The sequence below is a fragment of the Ctenocephalides felis genome, unplaced genomic scaffold (genome assembly GCF_003426905.1).
Source record: "Ctenocephalides felis isolate EL2017-DRISC unplaced genomic scaffold, ASM342690v1 CF-g0.4_SCAFFOLD_00845, whole genome shotgun sequence".
In the NCBI taxonomy this organism is placed as follows: Eukaryota; Metazoa; Arthropoda; class Insecta; order Siphonaptera; family Pulicidae; genus Ctenocephalides; species Ctenocephalides felis.
Genome location: NW_020536999.1, coordinates 26,915,718 through 26,937,423, shown reverse-complemented (window position 1 = coordinate 26,937,423; position 21,706 = coordinate 26,915,718). Strand labels below are relative to the sequence as shown.

Sequence of the window (21,706 nt, the reverse complement as noted above, 5' to 3'; positions counted from 1 at the left end):
TTATTAATTAATAATTATGCTGGAGAGTATTATGCTTATTAATTTATTTAAAACATTTTTTTGTTTACTTATAAGTTAGGATGGTAAATGTCTATGGGAGTCTCACTGATGATGACACAAAATATTATGTCAAAACGTTTGAACATCCTAAAATGTTTGACATTTTATTTGACGTAACGCCTTAGAAGAATTTAGTCAAATATCTTAACATCAAAATTAAATAGCCGAAACATTAATTAATCTCTTGCGAATTTAATTAATCCAATAATTATAATATAAATATGTGTATATATATATGTATATATTTGTATATGTATATATTAGGCAGATCACTATAATGAAAGGGTGCTCGGTCTAAAGACAGGTACTTGACCTGAACTTAATATCTTATAAGAGATTTTCCATTGCCTTTCACACCGTAGTGCTCTAACGAAATATTTTAAATTAGAACCGAAATATATATATATATATATATATATATATATATATTATTTATCTATACACACGCATGCATGCCTATATACATATATATTAATATTAATGATATAGATAATAGGTTTAAAAGCGTAAGAATGAATATAAGAATGATTAGTATGATAGAGAAAAATATTTTCAACTTGCTTTTTTCTGGCTGCGTTACATCGTTTGCATTATCATCTTTTTGTAAAATGTTCCACTTTTGAGATATATTCTTGTTACACACTTCGTCTGTCTGGCTAGCATATTACTGTTAGCCCTAATTTTCTATTTTAGGATTTACTTCGGAAATTAACGAATTCAGATGATGAACTGTTTGATATTTTCTGTTTAACTTGAAAACTAAGGAAACACAAACCGAAGCACTTGTTATAGTATCTAATTCGACTAGTATTACTTGTATAACTTTTGACACAATAGGTTTTAAAACAAATTTAAATACACATGAGTTTGAGTTTAAGTTAAATGTGTTATGGCGATCAAACGAGCCCGCCGAAGGCGGGCGAGGTTCAATCGGTATTACACGAAGACGTTTCTTCTTCGCAATGATCGCTTGCAGTCGCGCCGACCGCCGAGTACGAGTAGCGTCAGCTATGCTTGAATTCACCGCAGCGTTCGTGCGTTCGTTCGCTCGTTGGCTCGTTCGCTCGTTCGCTCGAACTTGCTTCGTGTAGCTAGGATCTGTAATTGTGCGCTTACGCTTATATGCGACATGCGAGCGAGGGGAATCTGCGATGACGCGAACTAGCTCTGACAATGATACAGTGCTCGCGAATCGGAGGGTTCAATCGTTAAATCTATTTCGCCTCTTCAACTCTATATTTTTTATTATTATTAACTTCCCGTTATGTTGTAATACAATGTCAGAGATTATTTAATTTTTAAAAAGTATTCGTAATACACCATTCATATTAAACGAATGGTTTTCAAGTTACAAGAGATTTCCTCGAATAGATGTACAAAATCGAGTCGGTGTTGAAGTTTTCAGCAATTAATTTTTTCAATAATTATTTTAAGGTATACAGAGTTGCTATAGGATATTATGATGTTAGACAATATTTTAAACTGTTTAATTCTGTATAAATTTGTCTAATACATCTTTCATATTAAACGAATGGTTTTCAAGTTACAAAAGATTTACTGAATGAATGTACCAAATCGAGTCAGTGTTAAAGTTTTGAATATTCTATTTTCAATAATCATTTTAAAGTATACCGAATTGCTGTAGGTCTTTATGTTGTAAGACAATATTGGGGATTATTATTATTTTCAATAATTATTTCGAAGTATACCAATTCGATGTAGAGCATTATAATGTTAGGCAATACTATAGATAATTAGTTATAGAGATATTACCTAAATACATCACTCATATAAATCAAATAGTTTTGAAGTTATAAGAGATTTACTGAGTAAATGTATGTAATAATTGAGGTTGTATCAATTCAGTGTTAAAATTTTCATTATTTTATTTTCAATAATTATTTTAAAGTATACGGAGTTGCTGTAGATTGTTTTGTTGTTCGACAATATTATAGACAATTTAATTTTATATGTACTTCCTGAATATACTCATAAAATCCGATAAACAGTTTAGAAGATACAATACATTTATTAGATAAATGCACCGAGAGTTTGCTACTAATTCCCTCTTCAAGTTTGTGAATGTTGAGATTATTTTGTCTATTTATACTCGCGATTTTAAAGTATACTGAGTAGATATAATGCATTATAATGTTATACAATATTATAGATAATTTAATTTTACATAAATTCGCCGAATATGCTCTTAAGATCGTATAAGCAGTTTAAAAGTCACAATAAATCAAATAAACTAATGCACCAGGAATATATTCTTATATCTTTATAAAGCTACTGACTGTTGAATTATATTCGTTAATTTTTGAGAGCAATTTTAAAGAACACCGAGTTGCTGTAGAGCATTATGATGTTAGACAATATCATAGACAATTCAATTTTATTGTAATCGTCCAAAAATCGAAATTGAAATTTTTTACATTTTTTCACGTTTTGAAGGTTTCTGAACATTTTGGCATACCACTGAAAAAATGGATGTGTTTGTGTGTGTATGTACGTATTGATACAATTTTTCGTCCACGTTTTCGTGCGCACGAATCAACTTTTTTGAATGGTTCAAAAAAAACATTCGATCTCTATTGATAGGGAGATGTACTGATTAGTTTTTGGCAAAGACAGGTCCAGCCGTTTTGGAGAAACGGAGAAAAGATGGCGGAAAATAGAAATCGAGTTTTTGAGAAGATGGAACATCCGATTTGAATGATTTAAAAAATATTCAATTTATAATTACGGACAGAAGTGGTGATTAGATTTTGGCAAAGGCAGATTCAGCCGTTTTGGAGATAGCGAGCTAAATGTGCAAAAAAAGCAGTTTTTGAGAGAACTAAGCATCCGATTTAAATGATTCAAAAAACTTTCTGCTTGTTTTGACAAAATAATTGTTTTTGTAAAAAAAAATATTTCAAATTTAATATTTTTGCGAATTTTGCTTGAACCTTTAAGAAAACCATTAATGTATACACATTTTGTTGAACCTTATAATTTAAGTTATAAGTAACTTGAATTTTGATTATATGTAGCGGAATTTTTTTTATTCCACATATCATAATGATTTTTTAATATTTTACTAAAATATGAAAATACGTTAAACCATCAGAAGTTATGTCGTAGAATTTTTTTTTCGAAAACAACTAGACCGAGTGGATGTTATAACATATTTTTGTGTAATTTGTGAAATCACAAAAATAGAGAGATTTGAAGGAAATTATACATTTTTAGCATTGTTGTTCATTCTGCGATATTTCGATGGCCATCAATGTTATCAAATAACGTCAACCAATTCGATCAAATTAATCACTAGTTTTCGAGAAATTTAATAGACGCACTTGTTAATTGTTTATTTGTTTTACCAAAAGCTGAGAAACAAAATTAAATTTAGTTTGAAAAAATCTCATTTTTTCCTCAGAAACAAAGTAAAATAAATAGAAAAATATATTCATTTTTGTAACATTATACAATAGATTTAGACCTAAAATAAATTAACATTGGTTTAGAATTATAATTTCCTTATTTTTAGAAGAAGATGATAATATTAGAATAATAGAATGTTATATTGTAGAGATTATTTTTCTTTTCATCTATATTAGGTAAAATTTAGACCTAAAATAAATGACCATTGATTTAAAATTATAATTTTCCTATTTTTAGAAAAAAAATGATGATATTGTAATAATAGAATGTTATATTGTAAAGATTATTTTCATTTTCAATCTGTATTAGATAAAATATTTGTATACAAAATATATAAATATAAATATATAAATCATTTATATAAAATATTATTATTACTAATTCCTTAACTGATAATAATAATTAATTGCGTTTGCTAAAGCGTTCATGATAAGAAAATACCTTATATGGTTTGATACTAGACACAATGAGAAGTTAATATAGCAGTGCATTATCAATAAAAAGAATATTTTATTCAATAACAATTCGTGTTTTAGTTAATAAGAAAAGCTTTTACTATATTGGCAAATGACTAAACATATGTAAACTTAAAGAAAATGTATCATAATGATAATAATAGTTTACTTATGTATCATGTTTCACATTCACAGATGATTCACAGCTACACAAATTATGTTATCCTCTTCTAAATGCACTGTCAAAGTGCGTATTTCAGAGGCAATAAATAATAAAAATGTAATATAAATATTAAAATCAATCTAAAGTAAATATTCGAGCAGCTATATCATCAATGAGCCAATTGATTGCAGTAAGTAAATTTTTGCCAGTAACAGCACTGCAGGCAAAAACATTCCAATGATGTGTTGTTATACCACTAAGATTGAGAAACTATAATACAAAGTATATTTTTAAATAAAGCAAAAAAATAACATATAATTCAAGTAATAATCTACCTCAGATATTTCATGTGCACTCAACGCACCAAGTATATTTTTAAATAAAGCAAAAAAATAACATCATAATTCAAGTAATAATCTACCTCAGATATTTCATGTGCACTCAACGCACCAGGTAAATCTTGTTTATTTGCTAAAATTAATAATGTAGCACCTGCCAGTCGTTCTTCTTCTAATAAAATATGTAACTCTTCTCGACAAGATTCCATACGTCTTTTATCAGCACAATCAACCACCCATACAAGACCATCTGTGCATTCAAAATAATTTCTCCAATATGATCTACGAGAGTATATTGAATTAAATTTGTGAAAGAATTTTGTTTATTAAAATTAACAAACCGTAACGATTTTTGTCCCCCCACATCCCACATATTCAGCTTATAATCCCGATGATCTAAAGTCTTTATGTTGAAGCCTAATGTAGGTGATATTGTGTCTATTGCTTCGCCATTGAATCTTTTCAATATCGTCGTTTTTCCTGCATTATCAAGACCACTAATTCTAGATAAGGTCGTCATACGGTTCAGTAAAATTTATATTGCCTAAAATTTCTTTTGGAAAAGGATACAGCATCAGTATACGCATTTCCTTTTCTTTTTGTTTCATTTTTTTTAGAATACTCAAAAACCCCATTTTTATAAGAAGATTGTAATAAAATTTAAGAACAAATTTGTTAAATGAAGGAACAGGAAATGTTTTGTTTCGCAAATAACTGTCAATCAACAATTCAAGCTGAATCTACATGTGTGATTTTATGCGTAAAGGATGCACGTTGTCATGCTTACTGGATTTTACTTTATAAATTTAATCAAATATTACTTTTTCTATTTATTTCATAAATTTTATTACAGCATCGAACAATAAATATTAAATTAAATAAATAAAGTTTAGTTTTAATGTGACAATGACACCCATAGATAAGAAAAGAGTATATGACATATGCCATAGAATGACAGTTATGACACTATTTGTGCATTGTTAATATGTCCAATCTCAGAATTCCTCTGACGTATGGTCTCTATGTGCATTGTTGGTGACGGATCGACACAAGTATACCAGCCAAAATAAAAACAACTAAAGAATTTTAATAAAACACAGCTAAAATCTTTTAAAATTGATATAAACTGAAAATTTTACTCTCCAATTAATTATTATTTATTATCATAAAATAATATGATAATAAATTATGCATGTATAGCATTTCTGCTGTTTTATTATGTTTGACAATTGCTTGTAATAATGTTTTATTATTGATCAAGGCTTGCATATGAATAAACAAATAAATAATCAATTAAACACAAAACTATGTCCTGAAGATATAATTGTAACTAATGGTAAATACAACAAATATTTCATTAACTTACATACGTAAATTATAGAATAATTGTATTACAGCAATGTGGCACTGTTAATAATTTCAATTACGGCTGGATGTGCCCAACAAAACCCTAATGAGGAATTAAAATTGTTATATATTATAAATTACTCAATATCAACATGTTGCCTTTATTTGAGAACGTGTGTAGAGCTTGCTTGTGCAACAATGAGTGTGATATGAAAACTCTCTTGGATGACAAACTGTCTTACATTTATTCTCTTACTACTTCTATTGAGGTATGCTATTAAGGCCATTTAAAAATTATAAAGTAGAGACATTCGCCAAACTCGAAACAAAATCATAATGCAAAATTGCTGTATTAAATCATAAATCATGCAAATTTTAAACTCTCAGTAATGTACTTATTCCAATTTGATGTTTTAATAAATTCATACAAACTAAATATTTATATACCTAATTTTAGCTAAACGAAAATGATGGATTACCACATAAAGTATGTAAAAAATGTGTTGCACAATTAGAATCAGTCCTAGAATTTAGGGAGCAGTGTATTCGAAATGATGTGACCTTAAGACAGCAGGTATATGGAAACGTACAGTTGAAATTATTTTTGATTTATAAAAGGCATCTTATATAGAAATTTATCTGTTTGTAGGTAATCAACGTTAAGCAAGAGATACCAGATTATCCATTAGAATTAAAGCTTGAAGAACCAGAAGCAAATTTAGATAGTAACAATATATCTGATGGTAATGTAAAAGACAAATTTGAGTGAATTTTAAATTATTAGGCATATTTTTTCCATTATAATTAGGATTTAAAATTTTAGTGTAATTCTTTAATTTTGTTTGTATTTTAGACTCTGCAGATGATAGGGAAGAATATGATCCTAGTTATGAAGTAAAAAAGCAACCTAAAAAAAGGTTAAGAAAGAGCGTGTGCAAAAAAACTAATACTAGATATAAAGCCAGAGAAAAATTTAAGTTGGAATGTCATATTTGCAGCCGTAAAATGAAAACAAATTTAGGTTTAGAAGCTCACTTACGTAAACACGAGGGAAAGAAGGTAGAAGTTGGGAAAAAGAGAAATAAGAAATCAAAAAATAATGAAACCTTATTTTTTAGCCTTACTACTGTGCAACATGCATAGAGAGTTTAATAAGATGTCCGGATTGAAACACATATGTTAACTCATCAAAGAAGACCAAGAAATTATTTTGTTTTGTGACAAAATGTTCTCTAAATGACATTTGGGAATGCAGGAATAGTAAGTTATAATATAAGTAAAAAAGACTAAGATAATCCGAATAACATTAATATATAATAATTAATTTATTTCAGAAAGAATACATATGTGAAACTTGTGGAAAAGCATTTATAACTAATTCAAGATTGGCTGTAAGTTGACTATATTATTTTCTTTGTAATTTTATACTCACACCCGCAGATACATACACACACATACATTATATATATATATATGAAATTTCAATATGTATATCATGTAATTGATATCATTCAAGTTTGAATGCATATAAGTATTTTTTCCAGAGGCATATGCTTACTCATTCTGATGAATGTCCTTTCAAATGTGAGCAATGCGGAAAATCTTTTAAAGTGAAATCGAAATTACAAGAGCATTCTAAACGACATACAGGAATAAAGAATCAAGTTTGCTCGACATGTGGACACAGATTTGTATCAGCACATGAATTACGAAGGCATATGGTGTATCATACTGGAATCAAAAAATACTCATGCAATGTATGTGAAAGATCATTTGCTGCAAAAGGAAATCTAGATAGGCACCTTAGAATGCATGCAGGAATAAGAACATTTCATTGTGACTTATGTGAAAGATCATTTGCTAAAGCTGAGACTTTGAAGCATCACCGAATGACACATACGGGCGAAAAACCTAATGTATGCACTATCTGTGCAAAAGCTTTTATTCAAATGACTGCTTTAAAAACACATATGAAAATTCATCAAAAACATGAGGTTATATAATATCTTTTCTCACAATATTTTATATTTTCTGTAATAAATCATACTTTTATGGGCTTTTGGTTAAACAGACTTTAAGCAATCAAGACATTATGAAGATAAATTTTTAATACAATGATTATTTTTAAATAATTTATATATGTACATGTTATAAAAATAAAACAAATCTCTTCTTTTATTATTTATGTTTAATTTCTTTATTATTAATTGTTTGCTGCTAATAATAATAAATTGCGGTTAAAAATGAGAATGAAGAAAAGTTTTTCCTGCTGAATTTAAATACTAAAATATAAATAACTGAGCTTTTAAACTGAATATGCAAAATATTACATTCTTTGTCAATTCAAAAACTAAGCAATTTATTAATTATTATTATTAAATATTTACTTGAGCAATTACTTAAGATTTTTTGATACGATACCCATGATATCCCAATTTCCACTGGACCAACGTACCTAAAATTTTTACAAAGTTTTTTTTAACAGACTTCTCTTCAGCATGAACAACGCTCAATCCCAAATTCCGATTTATACTATTTTTTTACAAATTAGAGAATATCAAATTTAATTATGCAGATTAATAATCAAAATGTATTTTTTTCAGAATATTTGGAGGACTAAAATATTAGTATTGTGCCACCAATCCGTCAACCTCGTTAATCTTGAAACCAATTAAATTTACCCACTTTAAATTTTTGTCACAATCTTGGTGAACTATAATAACAATGTCTTTTAAGTTTCATTACATTTGCAAAATGGGATTTTGAGAACATCATAGATAAACAAGTATAAAGAACATACTATCTGTTAACAGAAAAATATTTAAATTTAAATATTAGTATATTGAGCAGGGAGACACCAACCCATCCATCAACCTCGCCAATTTTGAAATCAATTATAAGTTGCCAATTGTTTGAAAACCCCCACTTCATCACTTTCTAGAAATAAAAATTTATGACTATTTCAATTTTTATTTTTTTTATTTCTCAAAACATTAAAAATATTTTCCCGCCTTTTTTTAAAATTGCATAAAATTTTATGCGAATTCATGTCCCTAGACCAGAATACCTCTTTAAGTAATTGATTATTCATTAATTTGTTTTTCATATATAATAATTTTATACAGCTGTTTAGACAACAAAAGACAATGAGCAGAGATTGTTAACAGAAAAGTAAAACTTTTTGAATTAGGTATTAGTAGATACACCTAATATATAACATAAAAAATAAATTATCTGTGATATTGTATATTATATAATATATTAGTGAAAAAGATTTTTAGATGAATAAAAAGCAAAATTAGCAATGTAAATATGGTAAACATAATAATAACGCAACGTAGGGTGACTCACTTTCAGAAGTATTTCAGTTTTTTTTTTTCAAATAAATTTCAATTTCGCCTAATATAGTGTCTTAGTAAGAACAAGAACATACGCACTATTCTCTCACAATCAGTACAGAAGACTGGTGGACTTGAATGTGGATTTTTACTTGTTCCACAAACGAAAGAACGCAAAGATATAATATTTAGAGTAGGAATGGCTACAAAAACAGTATTGGAAAGAACTCATACCACATAACACGTCTCTGAAGCGCAACAAAGCGCAAATATTTCATTCCACGAACAAGTGTATATAAAAATATTGTTACAGTAAAATAGACCTAACAAAAGTAAATATAAAACTCATTAATAATTATTTATTTTAATACCGCGGCCGGTAATAATATATATATATTCAGTGTTATTTCGCGTGGTGGAGGCTCAATCCACAGGTGTTCTTAAGTGATTCAAAATGACTTCGATATTAAAAATGTTGCTGTAAATACGCACGCAGTGTATGTGGGCGATTATGTCTTTGAAACCCACTTAATAACAATGAATAGATTTTTGTGTTACTTGCTGTGTAAATTTTGTAAAGCTTTTTTGTAACTGACACAATTTTGGAATACTGAGAACAAAACATGTAAGTAAAACACACCATTAGTAAATAATGCATTGTACAAGCAGATATATAAACATATATATATATATATATATATATATATATATATATATATAATATATATATATATGTCTAAATATGTCTATTTAGTTCCATTTTTCTCGAATACTTTGTTCGACGTTCTGCGTTTGTATTTGTATTTGTAAATGTAGCTGTACTTTTGTGTGCAGGTGTCTTCAATGTGTAATGTGTGTACGTCATACAGGTGAAATAGCAAACTTTGTTCGAAGGTTCGAGGAATTGTGTTAAGGACGATTCATTCTTTACTAAAAATTACCGATTAAAATTTATATATACTAAATTTTTTTTCAATATGCCAGTTTCCAATAAAACAATTGTACAATTGTGCAATTGTATAAAAATATATTTGGAAATTATTAGTAACCCATTCATTAAAATAAGAAATATATTTAAGAAAAAATAATTTCCTTAATTATTATAGGTTTCGATACTTGGTGTGTAAAAGAAAAAAAAATGATTTCATATTTAATATTGTTTTAAGTTTTATGCTTTTGTCTTAGTATGTATAGTTCTTCTCGCTTTATATATTTGTTCTTAATTCCTTATATTGTATTTTAGATTACTCATTGATGACGCTCATCAAGTGTCGAAACGTATAATAATAAAAGAAATCATTTTTTATTCAACTATATTTTTTATTTCGATGAATGAGCTGCTAATTATTTTCAAATATGCTTCAGCGTTCCTAATATTTACGTTAAATAATATTTTTTAATAAAGTTCTTGTATAAAATATAATTTATATAAATTGAATATAATTTTGTATAAAATATAATATTATATAGTTTTTATTTTTATTTTCATAAAGAATACATTTTTATTTAAAATTTTCAAATATTCTTCAATAATGCCTTTTACATGTTCTTTTGGCAAAAAATGCGAAAATGGATTTATTGATCAATGTTACAGAAAAACCTAATGATAGACCGTATCTAAAAATTAAAAAATAACCATAATAACCAACAAATCTTTCACGAACATGATCTTTTTGAACTCTTGAACTAATATGCAAAAATATATGAATTAATGGAATAAAATATAACTTATAACAGTTTTTTTGTGTAGATATTATACACAAATAATCGTTGCATATTCGCTCTCTGTTTATGAATAAAATATATATTTGTTTCATTTACATTAGAAAATAAAAGAAAAGCAATGAATAAACTTTACACTTATATATATATATATATATATATATATATATATAATATTAACCTAGAGTATATGATAATGTTTATCAAGCATGACTTTCAGCGCATTTTACATAATTTTTGTTATACTCTATTTAATTTTAGTAAAAATTTATAAATGGTTTCTTAATAAAAAGATATTAAAAGTACCCAAAGTTTCAAAATCGTCAACATTATTTATCGCATGTAATTGCAGCAAGAAAGAAAAACTAAAAAGCTGTGCAATGTTAATTAATAAATCTTGAACTTAATTTTTGCAAAAAATTAGTTTTTGCAATAAAATTTTATTTTATTTACAAATTTTTTGCAAAAATTAAGTACAAAATTTATTAATCAACACTGTACAGCTTTTAAGTTTTTCTCAGCAATATAAGATAACAAGAAGAACTTAATTCGTTAAAACTCATTTCGAATAAATATTCTGATATTAAAAAATGTAGTCTGTATTTCAAAAAGAAATATATGTAATGTATAAATACATAAAGTACATTATTTTTTTTAATAAAAGAAAATATATACTTTAGGAATATGTATTCGTTTATAGTATATTAATATTACTCACGCTTTCATATGCATTTGTTAAATATAATAATTATATATGCATTTAAAAGTCAAATAATTTTGTATAAAATGTAATATAGTAAAAATGATAAGTAAGTCATATAATAATAATTTAAGCAGAAATTTCAAATCGAAAAATTGTGTTACCGAAAGAAATTCTATGAATAGCAAGTGCGCGTACTATTTATCGTTGCAATTTACAAGCAAGATTCATTGCGCGAAAGTTGGATACAGAAACGAAGAAATCGCTTTAATAGCTTCTGAATGCATAATCCAGTACGATTAAGTTTATAAACAAAAATGCGTAAATAAACAAATAATTAAATTTTAACACACAATTCTTTTTTCTAACTAAAATTTGCCTCCAGCAGCGCGAAATAATATCTATCAAAAAAAGAGAGCTTTAAGGGGGTATTCTGGTCTAAGGACATGAATTTTATGCGATTTTTGAAAAGCCTTAAAAATAGACAAGTAATATTTTTTCTTTATTTTTTTCAAGTTTTTTATTATTGTTTTGAGAATAAAAAAATTATAATAATTATAAATATAGCCATAAAGTTTTAATTCTAAGTTCATAAAGTCAGGTGTTTCAAAAAAATTACACCTGGCCACCCTTTTAAATAATCCAAAGAAAAAAATATAACTTTATTATTAATCTAGAATAGTGTCGCTATGGTATGAACTACGGACAAGTCAAAAAAGTATTTTTTATAAAATAACGACTGTCTGAAAAATTAATTTTTACGACCTGTTTTGATATATATTTTCAAATTAAAAAAAGTAAGTATCGGAATTTAGAGATGAATGTAGTTCATACCAAAAAGAAGTTTATAAAGAAGACTCTGTGAAAATTTCAAGTAAATCTGTTCAGTAGAATTTGGGAAATCGTGGGTATCGTATCGCAAAAGACAATTTATGATTATGATGATTATCAAAGGTCAAAGGTCAAAGAGCTATATCTCCGAAAATAATTTAAATTTTGAAAAATTTTTTGGTACACATATTTTTGAATAGTTAAATTTATAGAATATTAAAAAAAACGATTTTTCTAAAACGATTCTTAGTGCCCTTGGCTATTATTTGCAAATAATTCTAATATTATTCAAATTCAATATAAGTTTACTAGGATAATGCAGAACTCTAATATATCGACCAGTAAAACAGAAGAATAAAGAACTATTAATCAACAATTAGATGACAATTGAGCGTGCATAACCTATGAACAAAACTAGATATTATAAACATTTCGAATTTATTAATATTTCTCGTAAAAATTATGTCAAATCCTCGTTAAAAGCTGTAGTATATTTTTTCTATAGACTCAAACAAATCATTTTAACTAAATACTAATGATTAGATTAAAAATTTATTATGTTATTTTAAAGAATATCTAGTTGCTGTGGTCCACCATGATGATGTATCGTCCAAATTTTTATGAATCGACTTGTCTTCGATGTGCCGATATTGTTTATCAAGTGGATAGGGTTGGACCATTAAAAGATTTCACATTTTTTCATTCTGGTTGTTTTAAATGCGCGACTTGTGGAACTAAATTAACCCTAAAAACCTACTTCAACAATCAACACAAGCAAGAAGATCAAGAAGTTTATTGCAGTTCACATGTGCCAAAAATCGGACCTGGCCATTTGGACGGTAAATAAATTTGAATAAAATAACAGTTCCTTATCTTAAAATTAATGATTTCATTTATTTATTTAGGAAGTTCTGTCGGAATCCGATCAGCTTTAAATGTACCAAAAAGTTCTAACTTCGTTAATGAACAAATTAGGGGAAGTCCTAGATCGCCTGATGATGTAGTCTCACCAGTTCGAATCTCAAACTTAGGATATGCCCCAGGTTAGACAAAGATTTTGATGACCAAATTGCTGATAACTTTATAATTCACCACTATTTCTTAAAGGTAATCGCAACTTATCACCAGAGAGATGCATCAGCCCTAGTGGGTATCAGGACAGCCCCAGCGGAAATTTCCAGTACGGAAGGTTTGACGCGAGTGCACTGCATATAGCCCATGCTTTGAGGCAGACAGAGCTCCAAAAAGCTTACAACAAGACCAGGGAAAAATCTATAGACTGTTATTTGGTAATTATAATTAGATATAAATCTATAAGTAAAAGAAAAAATGCGCGTAAGGTTCACACGCGATTGAAGTAAAACATTTTTGCTATGTACATTTGCATTGTACGAGGTTGCATTTAAGTTAAAAATAAAAACATCATATGACATGAACGGTTTGTCTTTGTAATTAGCATGTAGGACTTGAACCTTCATCAGAGAAATGAAGTAATTGCTGATTAATAAATTCTATAATATTCGTTCACAGAGAATTTACAATTTCACTCATCATGTAATTGTGTTTGAAGAACTTCATGTAATTAAAATTAACACACATTCATCGACTGCTTGTATATTTTTTACTTTTTCGCTGGCGATACAATCTTATTCTTTGAGCAGCAGTAATATCTATCTTGTCTAAAAAAATATTTTCCATTTTAATAACTTCAAAGATTTATAGAAACTACGAATGATATAAAAATTATTTCAACAAACTTGCGTTTCGTACACATCACAAATGTTTCATCTGTTTTATTATTTTCATTATGATTATTTACGGGGGACAGGGTAAAAGGTAAAATATTCTTCTGATTCGGGCATTTTTTATTACATAAAGATTTGTACCACGATGTAACCTTAAAATTTAATGACATTCCGATATATTTGCTCCTAGATGACGCATACTAATCACAATCGACCCGTATAGAAGTTCGGGCGTAACGCTTCCGTTGCATTTTCACAGATTTACTGTCTGGTCGCGTCTAGAGAAGTTTTACTTAAAAACTGATATAATAAATTTATATCTGTAATTGTATTAATTATAGCTGCACAAACATGTGCTAATCAGCACGATTTCCAACTAATATCTTTTGAACGGTTTTTAAATATTCATTCATTTTCGATTTTTTGCGAAAACGTGGACTAAAATTTTTACAGTTTCCTGTAACTCTAGAGAAACGGCGTGGCTGATCGACTTGCAAAACTGACTCAAAATCAATGCATGTCCTAATCGAGTTTTAAAGTCGGTTAATCCTTTTTGAGAAGACATCGACGAAAGGTCAACGGTTTCGGTTTATCACATACCCACCCCCACACGTATTATTTTAATTTTTTGTCCAAACAATTCAGATTAACTTGAAAATTCGAGGAAACATAACATGAGCAATTCGACTATTCTGGATACACGTAAACTTATCGGAAAGCTAAAAAAATATGAAAAATATGTAATATTGTGATCCTAATTACCTTCCATGATGTATGAATCGAAGCTGAGTGGATATAAGATAACCGTAAGATACGGCTTACGTAAGGCCGCAGTTTCCTACGCATTTATCCAAAATAAGGCATGAATGGATTTTGTTTCGGACGCATAATATATATGTAATGTGGGTGCGTATCATGTGACGTCACGAACGATTATCGATGATGTAATACTGAAGGCAACTTTATTACAAATTAACAAGTTTTACAGCTCTACATTCAATATGAACTACATCATTTAACTGTATATTCTTAAAAAAATGATATTAATCTACTACAGTTATGCAAAAAGATTCAGATCTATTTCGTTACAGTTGATTTCAATTTTCAAATACAATTAGCATTGCATTTGGGGGTAGTGATTAGAGCTACTTCTGCAATTAAAAATGATGGAGTAATTAGTTTTTATTAGGGGTATGTTAATTATTTTTATATAATTATTTCAATGTAATAAGTATATTGGCTAGACAGTAATAAACTTCCGTCGACCACAAGATATTAGTTGACACTTGAATAAATAAATATCAATATGTTTCCAGGTGAAAACAGCCATTTTTCGGTATTGCAGCTTCAAATTAAAAATTATCGCTCACCATCATTAGAAAAAAATATTAAATCCAAATTTACCAGAACACACGTTAGGTTGCTCTTAAAAAAATCATGTAGTTAGGAAAAATCATGACAATAAAATCGTAAGATTCTTAGGTTTTGATCGCTGAGCAAATAAATGAAAAAATATATTTAATTGATGAACTTAACATTATAAAAAAATAGTTCATGAGCAGTTATACTGAATATATAAATATGTATAATAATTATAATAATAATAAATATGTAAAATATAAATTGATAGTATCAACATTTTAATCCTTTATATTTTAATAATAAATAAGTTAACATTCCTTGTCCGCGATCAATGAGGCTTCCAGCAAGAAACCTGTTTGTTAAATAATTTACGTATGGGAAGGTATCTAACTATGAGAACGTATGTGTACATAATCTATATATATATATATATATATATATATATATATATGATCAGAAAACACAATTATCTGTGAATAGCATGCGGCATTGCAGAGGCTGCTACTTTTACTTTTCACGTATTAATTATATGTCAAATGTGAATCAAGAAATTCCGCAATAAAAATCGCCCATGTACGACATTCTGCTTTGATATTTATGTATGTTTCTATACCGGCGTTTTGAAAATTTTGATTTAGAACATAAATCTTTCATATTTTCCTTACTTTTTATATACATGTCAATCAAATCGTCTATTTCAGTTCAATTCATAGTATAAATATTTAGCAAAAAGTATTATATAATCAAAGTTTTATTCTTATAATATCTTATGATTATAACAAATTATCAGCTCTGTATCAACTTCTAGCTTTATTGAAGATGACACCGTTCGAAACGTAAGGGTAATAGATTTTTGCATTTGCATAAAAAAATTATTAATTTATTATATATAGATATATGTATAGATATATGTGTGTGTGTTTAATTTTTTTTTATTTACTATAGATAAAAAGCATAACTTTGGAAACTGCAGAGTATTATAAACTTCCTAGATAATCCAAAATCCTAATCCCACTCCTGCTGGAAACATTTTCCTATCCATTTCAGAAATCAATAAGCGATAAACCGACGTACTTCTATTCCTTCCAAGAACCATTTCCTCGTGAAGATCAAGTCTTTAAATCAAGTTTCAATCGACATTATGAAAGCGATGTAAAATACTTTATTTCTCAGGATCGTGATGAGCAGACACAATTGGAAATGAAGCATCGCCAAGAAGAAGATGATCTGTATAGAAAGTTTGCCAGACAAAGAGATGAGGAGGATAAACGAATTAGAGATGAAATTCAGGTATGTAATTAAAAATGATGGGATAGTTAAAAATTTCCGGACGAACTAATTTATATTTGTCCAAATCAAGTATGTAATCTCAATTTAACTAATGACCTGTTTCCTTTACTAGGATGAATGGGAGCGAGAACTCCAGAGGTTGACACATCGATTTGAGCGAGAAATGCAAGTTAAAAGAAAGCGTCCTGAAGAAGCGAGTGCCCTGAGTCTAAGGCTGCAACGAGATCGTGAAGATTTGGAAAAAAATATGACACTCAGGCGCGATAAAAAACAAGAAACATTAACCAGGCGAATGTTGGAACACGAAAGAGCTGCAACGGCAGCGCTAGTGGAAAAACAATCCAGTGAAATGTTGGATCTTATCAACGAGAAAAGGAGCGAATACATGCAGGTATGCTCTAAATATAACTTAAATTTGTATGGTATTTACCATAATTGTTATCTCTTAAGGCGGAAAGTTTGTACCTTGACGATAGCCACGAAGAGCAGTTAGCACCTTACCCCAGTTCGGCGCCACTACCGGCGCCACCTGCCTTAAGTAAGTTCCAGATTTATAGCGATCCCGCAGAATTTGCAGATGTAGATCGAATTGCTATTTCTGTGGCTCAAGAAGATCAGAAAACTTTCACGGATTTGGTAAGACAACTCGTAGGAAGATGTGGATCGGACATTGAAAAAGCTAGAACCATATTCAGGTACGGTTGTTATAATAATCTACATATATATATATAAAAATAAGTGGAGTTTTCCTTCCTGACGATATAACTCCAGAACGCACGAACCGATTTTTGCATTCTTTGGAAAGGTCTCGGGCTCCGCAAGGTTTATAGCTAAGAAAATTAATGGTGCATGTCAAATGCTAATCCTAATGCAAATTGCTGGAACTTCACGCACCGTAATTAAAAATTCGAGTAATGACATTAGTGAGAATTATCAGAATTATGCTTGGTTAAGTCAACGAGCAATTTTTGCCGCCAAGAAATATGATGTGCACGCACTGAATTTCACCATTCAATCAAAAATTGCTGACGTTTTGGTGGCATATCAATGATTCTGAATGGTCTTTCGTTTGACTTCAAACGATTGCAATTTCCAGTTCGTCTTGCGTTCGCAATGACAATTAACAAGTCGCAAGGCCAATAGCTTAGTGTTTGCAGGATAAATTTCAAATAGATTATTTATAAAATCATTGTTTTTCACATGGGCAGTTATACGTTGCCGAGTTCAAAAACCATCCGCTTTGTTTGTGTTAACGTCAGACCAAAAAACAAAAAAGGTGGTTTACCAAAGAGCACTTCAATGAAACGGATAATTTGCGGATTCACTTTCATTTACTTAGAGAAGTTCAACTAAAAACACTTCATTTTTGTAATCGAAATAAATTCATTACTGTTGTGTAATAAAATCAAATTTTTCCTTTTCAAATATAAAACAAACAAAAAATTTCTTCATCTTTCTCACGAAACCATCTGGTGGCGAAACGGAGTTCGTCGGGTTCGTTGAGTTGTATCGTATAAACGATAATCTATATCAACAAGTTTAAATTCATTTTTTTGCAGGTGGATAACTGTAAAAAATTTAAATACTATGCATTTTGATGAAGACTTGAGAGTTGATACACCGATGGGTCTTTTAAGAGGCATCAAGCACGGAACAGAGAGTTACCATGTTCTCTTCAAACGGTTGTGCAGTTACGCCGGTCTGCACTGTGTTGTAATTAAAGGGTATGAATAAATATTAAATGTCTACAATTAAATATAAATGTCTACAGTTTACGTTAATTAATATGGATCGTATCCGAAGATATGTTATTAATTACCTGTTATATTTTTATCAGATATAGCAAAAGCGCGGGGTACCAGCCTGGAGTCAAGTTCCAAGATTCCCGATTCCGAAATTCTTGGAATGCAGTATACGTGGCCGGCGCTTGGAGGTTCGTACAATGTAATTGGGGAGCAAGACATCTGGTCAATGCCAAAGAAGCACCCCAAAGGGGTATAAAACATGCCAAAAGTGACAGCCTTAGGTAATAATGGAACAAACGTATTATAAATTATATCAACATTATGACAAGACAAGCAAAATCTTTAATTACAGGTATGAGTATGATGATCATTATTTCCTCACGGATCCTAGAGAGTTCATATATGAATTTTATCCATTACAAGTAAGTATATTATAATTTCTAGACTTTGGCCTGCCACTTATCTGTATTTAATGAGTACTTTTTCCAATTCACAGACTGAATGGCAACTTTTACGTACTCCTATTTCTTTGCAAGACTTTGAAGAACTTCCTTTCGTTAGATCATTATTCTTCCGTTACGGGTTATACTTCAGTGATGCAAATACTAAAGCTGTTATGAATACCGATGCAACAGGTAAAACCAAAATTCTTACTTTTATTCATATAGACTCGGTTATCATGTCATCTGTGAATTTTAGGGGCAGCCACTGTGAGAATAGCAATGCCATCTCATATGCAAGGACGCCTAATTTTCCATTACAATTTGAAACTTTATGACGGCGAAGGAGACAGTTACGAAGGTGTTTCACTCAAAAGATTTGTCATGCAATCAGTTATTGGAAATGTGGTGTCATTCAGGGTGCACGCGCCTTGTAGTGGGGTCTTTCTGCTAGATATATTTGCAAATGCAGTAACGCCACAAGAGTACCTCACCGGCGAACCAATGAAATTTAAGTCTGTGTGCAAATTTAAGGTGAACATAATTCGAACATATTATTCGATCATTTGAACAAATCTTTACTGACAATGTGTTTTCTAAAAGATATGCTGTGAAGAACTGCAAACAGTCATGGTTCCTCTACCGGATTGTGCAAGCGGTGAATGGGGACCAACCAAAGCTACAAGATTATTTGGTTTAATACCAATAACCCACCAGGTAAAAATCTATTTTACTTCTTCTTTGATTTAGTATCACTACAGATGTACTTATTGGTCAAAATTGTTCCTTATAGGAGGCTTTAGTGTTTGCTGGACGAGTATTGGAATTACAATTCAGAATGTCAAAGCCGTTGACTGATTTTATGGCGACGTTGCATAAAAATAACGTTGAAGAAAAACGCCTGGCTAGATTTGTCATTCATTCTATCACAGATGATATAATAACTTTTACTATTAGGTAAACAAAATAGCTTCAATAAAATGTGTTCATTATTTGTTAAATATTACTAATTAAAAAAATTACTTAGCTTTCCCGAAGAAGGCCAATACGGTTTGGATATTTATACCCGCGAAGTGGGAGAGATCGGAGGAAAATCAAATGGAAATGCTACTTCGGAAAAACACTTGCTCACACACTGCTGCAAGTATTTGATTAATTCATCTAAACGCAATTAAAAGACTCTTCCTCATGTTTTATTTACATAATATCCACTACTTAATATTAGCAAAATACATACTAGTAATATGTTAATATAATCGCTATTAATGAAAAGCCAAAACCAAAATTGGCGGTAAGAATCAAAATTAATTTTGATGTGCTTAGTAACCAGACTAAGAATCCTGAAATTATACTATTCATGTAAATATGTGAGTGTGTTCTTAAAAAGTTCAAAGCATCACTCAATAAATTAAAAATTTAAGTTCTATAAATTAATATATACTCGTTCAAATTTATGTTTTTTACTATTTAAATATTATTAACAATATAAGTTACAAAAATTGTAGATACTACTTATTTAATTAATTAAGCAATTAAAAATGCAACTAACTGAAATTTATTTATCAATTATTAAAAAAATGCATTAGAAAAATCCTAATCCTTATTGCAAATTTTAGATCTCTAGTCATAATATGTCTGTACGTGTTCATTTAATAATATAAAGCTATGTATAAAAATCCATTTCAAATATTTATGTAAAATCATAAATGAAAAATTAAACTTATATAAAGCCAGGCTTTGGGTGAGAATGCGTTTGCAAAAGTGGTAGCAGATTTTTGAAACTAATTTGTTTAATGATCTAATTTTATAAAAGATTTTGAAAAGTACTAAAAAAATTAGTATATATTAAAAAATTAATTAAATTAATTAAGCAAAATCTAATGCTTTTTACCACATTTTTAACTTATAATTTGGATCAGTTTATTTATTTACCTCTTAAATTAACTTTTATTTAGATTATTCAGTGCACCATCAATTAATCGTATAGGCCCAATCAAAAATAGTACATTTGAATAGAAATTTTGTAAATTTTGTATAATATTTGTTTCTGAAATATAAATGATATAATCTACTATAACTATTTTGCAAACAGAGCAGTCTGACTCTAGTAGCATGAATGAATTATAAATTTATGACATAAATATATACATAAAAAATATATTATATAAATATAAACCATAATTATTATATTTTAATAAGCTGTAATGCTTCAATCAATCGCATGTTTAATTTAGCGAAATGAAAAAATACATTCCTGTTAAAGTTTTTGTAATTATCTTTAATAAAAATAATTTTTTGATATAATACTTCGTGTTGAAAAATTTTCTAGCTTCTAATTTTTTATTTTAGACCTTGTTTTTACGTTATTTTTGCTGCTGATCTTTCTATATTCACTTTTTAATTTATATTTTCGCCAGAAAATCCGATTAGCTCCAGTTATTCTGAATTGATTTAAACAAAAATTAGAAAAAATATATGTGTGTATGTGGGCCAATTTTTGACCATTAGCCGACGTTTTCTCGAAAACTGCTGAACCGATTTCAAAAATTTAAAAGCCGTTGGATGAATTTCGATAAAGGTTTTCGGGACGTTTGCCCAAGTCGTTTTTAAATGTTCGCAAAAAATCCAGAATCGATTTTGAAAATTTAAAAACCGTTCGAGAAAGAATAGTGCTGATTAGTTTTTGATGATCCGGGAAACAGACGGGCCGATTTTTGAAATGAATTGTTACATTTTTTATTATG

General features: G+C 28.8%; 4 protein-coding genes across 4 annotated transcripts; 3 read left to right on the top strand and 1 right to left on the bottom strand.

Moving 5' to 3' along the window:
• Positions 1 to 3,941: 3,941 nt before the first annotated feature.
• Positions 3,942 to 5,233, bottom strand: LOC113377345 (ADP-ribosylation factor-like protein 2). The gene is made up of 4 exons (XM_026617635.1): positions 5,013 to 5,233; positions 4,784 to 4,939; positions 4,526 to 4,724; positions 3,942 to 4,374 (listed from the first exon to the last, which is right to left on the bottom strand). The coding sequence occupies exons 1-4, from the start codon at positions 5,075 to 5,077 to the stop codon at positions 4,240 to 4,242; spliced, it is 555 nt and encodes a 184-aa protein (XP_026473420.1). The 5' UTR covers positions 5,078 to 5,233; the 3' UTR covers positions 3,942 to 4,239.
• A 652-nt stretch (positions 5,234 to 5,885) lies between these two features.
• Positions 5,886 to 6,987, top strand: LOC113363914 (zinc finger protein 583-like). The gene is made up of 5 exons (XM_026606397.1): positions 5,886 to 6,058; positions 6,247 to 6,363; positions 6,439 to 6,532; positions 6,643 to 6,848; positions 6,908 to 6,987. Exons 1-5 carry the CDS (start codon positions 5,942 to 5,944, stop codon positions 6,956 to 6,958), a joined length of 585 nt encoding a protein of 194 aa, XP_026462182.1. The 5' UTR covers positions 5,886 to 5,941; the 3' UTR covers positions 6,959 to 6,987.
• A 38-nt stretch (positions 6,988 to 7,025) lies between these two features.
• On the top strand, positions 7,026 to 7,868 carry LOC113381246 (oocyte zinc finger protein XlCOF15-like). The gene is made up of 3 exons (XM_026620211.1): positions 7,026 to 7,049; positions 7,124 to 7,180; positions 7,334 to 7,868. Exons 1-3 carry the CDS (start codon positions 7,026 to 7,028, stop codon positions 7,790 to 7,792), a joined length of 540 nt encoding a protein of 179 aa, XP_026475996.1. The 3' UTR covers positions 7,793 to 7,868.
• A 1,847-nt stretch (positions 7,869 to 9,715) lies between these two features.
• LOC113377408 (hillarin-like) lies at positions 9,716 to 20,137 on the top strand. The gene is made up of 15 exons (XM_026617729.1): positions 9,716 to 9,752; positions 12,952 to 13,219; positions 13,286 to 13,423; positions 13,488 to 13,669; positions 16,661 to 16,777; positions 16,890 to 17,168; positions 17,228 to 17,472; positions 18,337 to 18,501; positions 18,615 to 18,803; positions 18,875 to 18,944; positions 19,019 to 19,157; positions 19,222 to 19,496; positions 19,566 to 19,679; positions 19,756 to 19,919; positions 19,990 to 20,137. The coding sequence occupies exons 2-15, from the start codon at positions 12,976 to 12,978 to the stop codon at positions 20,135 to 20,137; spliced, it is 2,469 nt and encodes an 822-aa protein (XP_026473514.1). The 5' UTR covers positions 9,716 to 9,752; positions 12,952 to 12,975.
• The last annotated feature ends 1,569 nt before the right edge of the window (positions 20,138 to 21,706 follow it).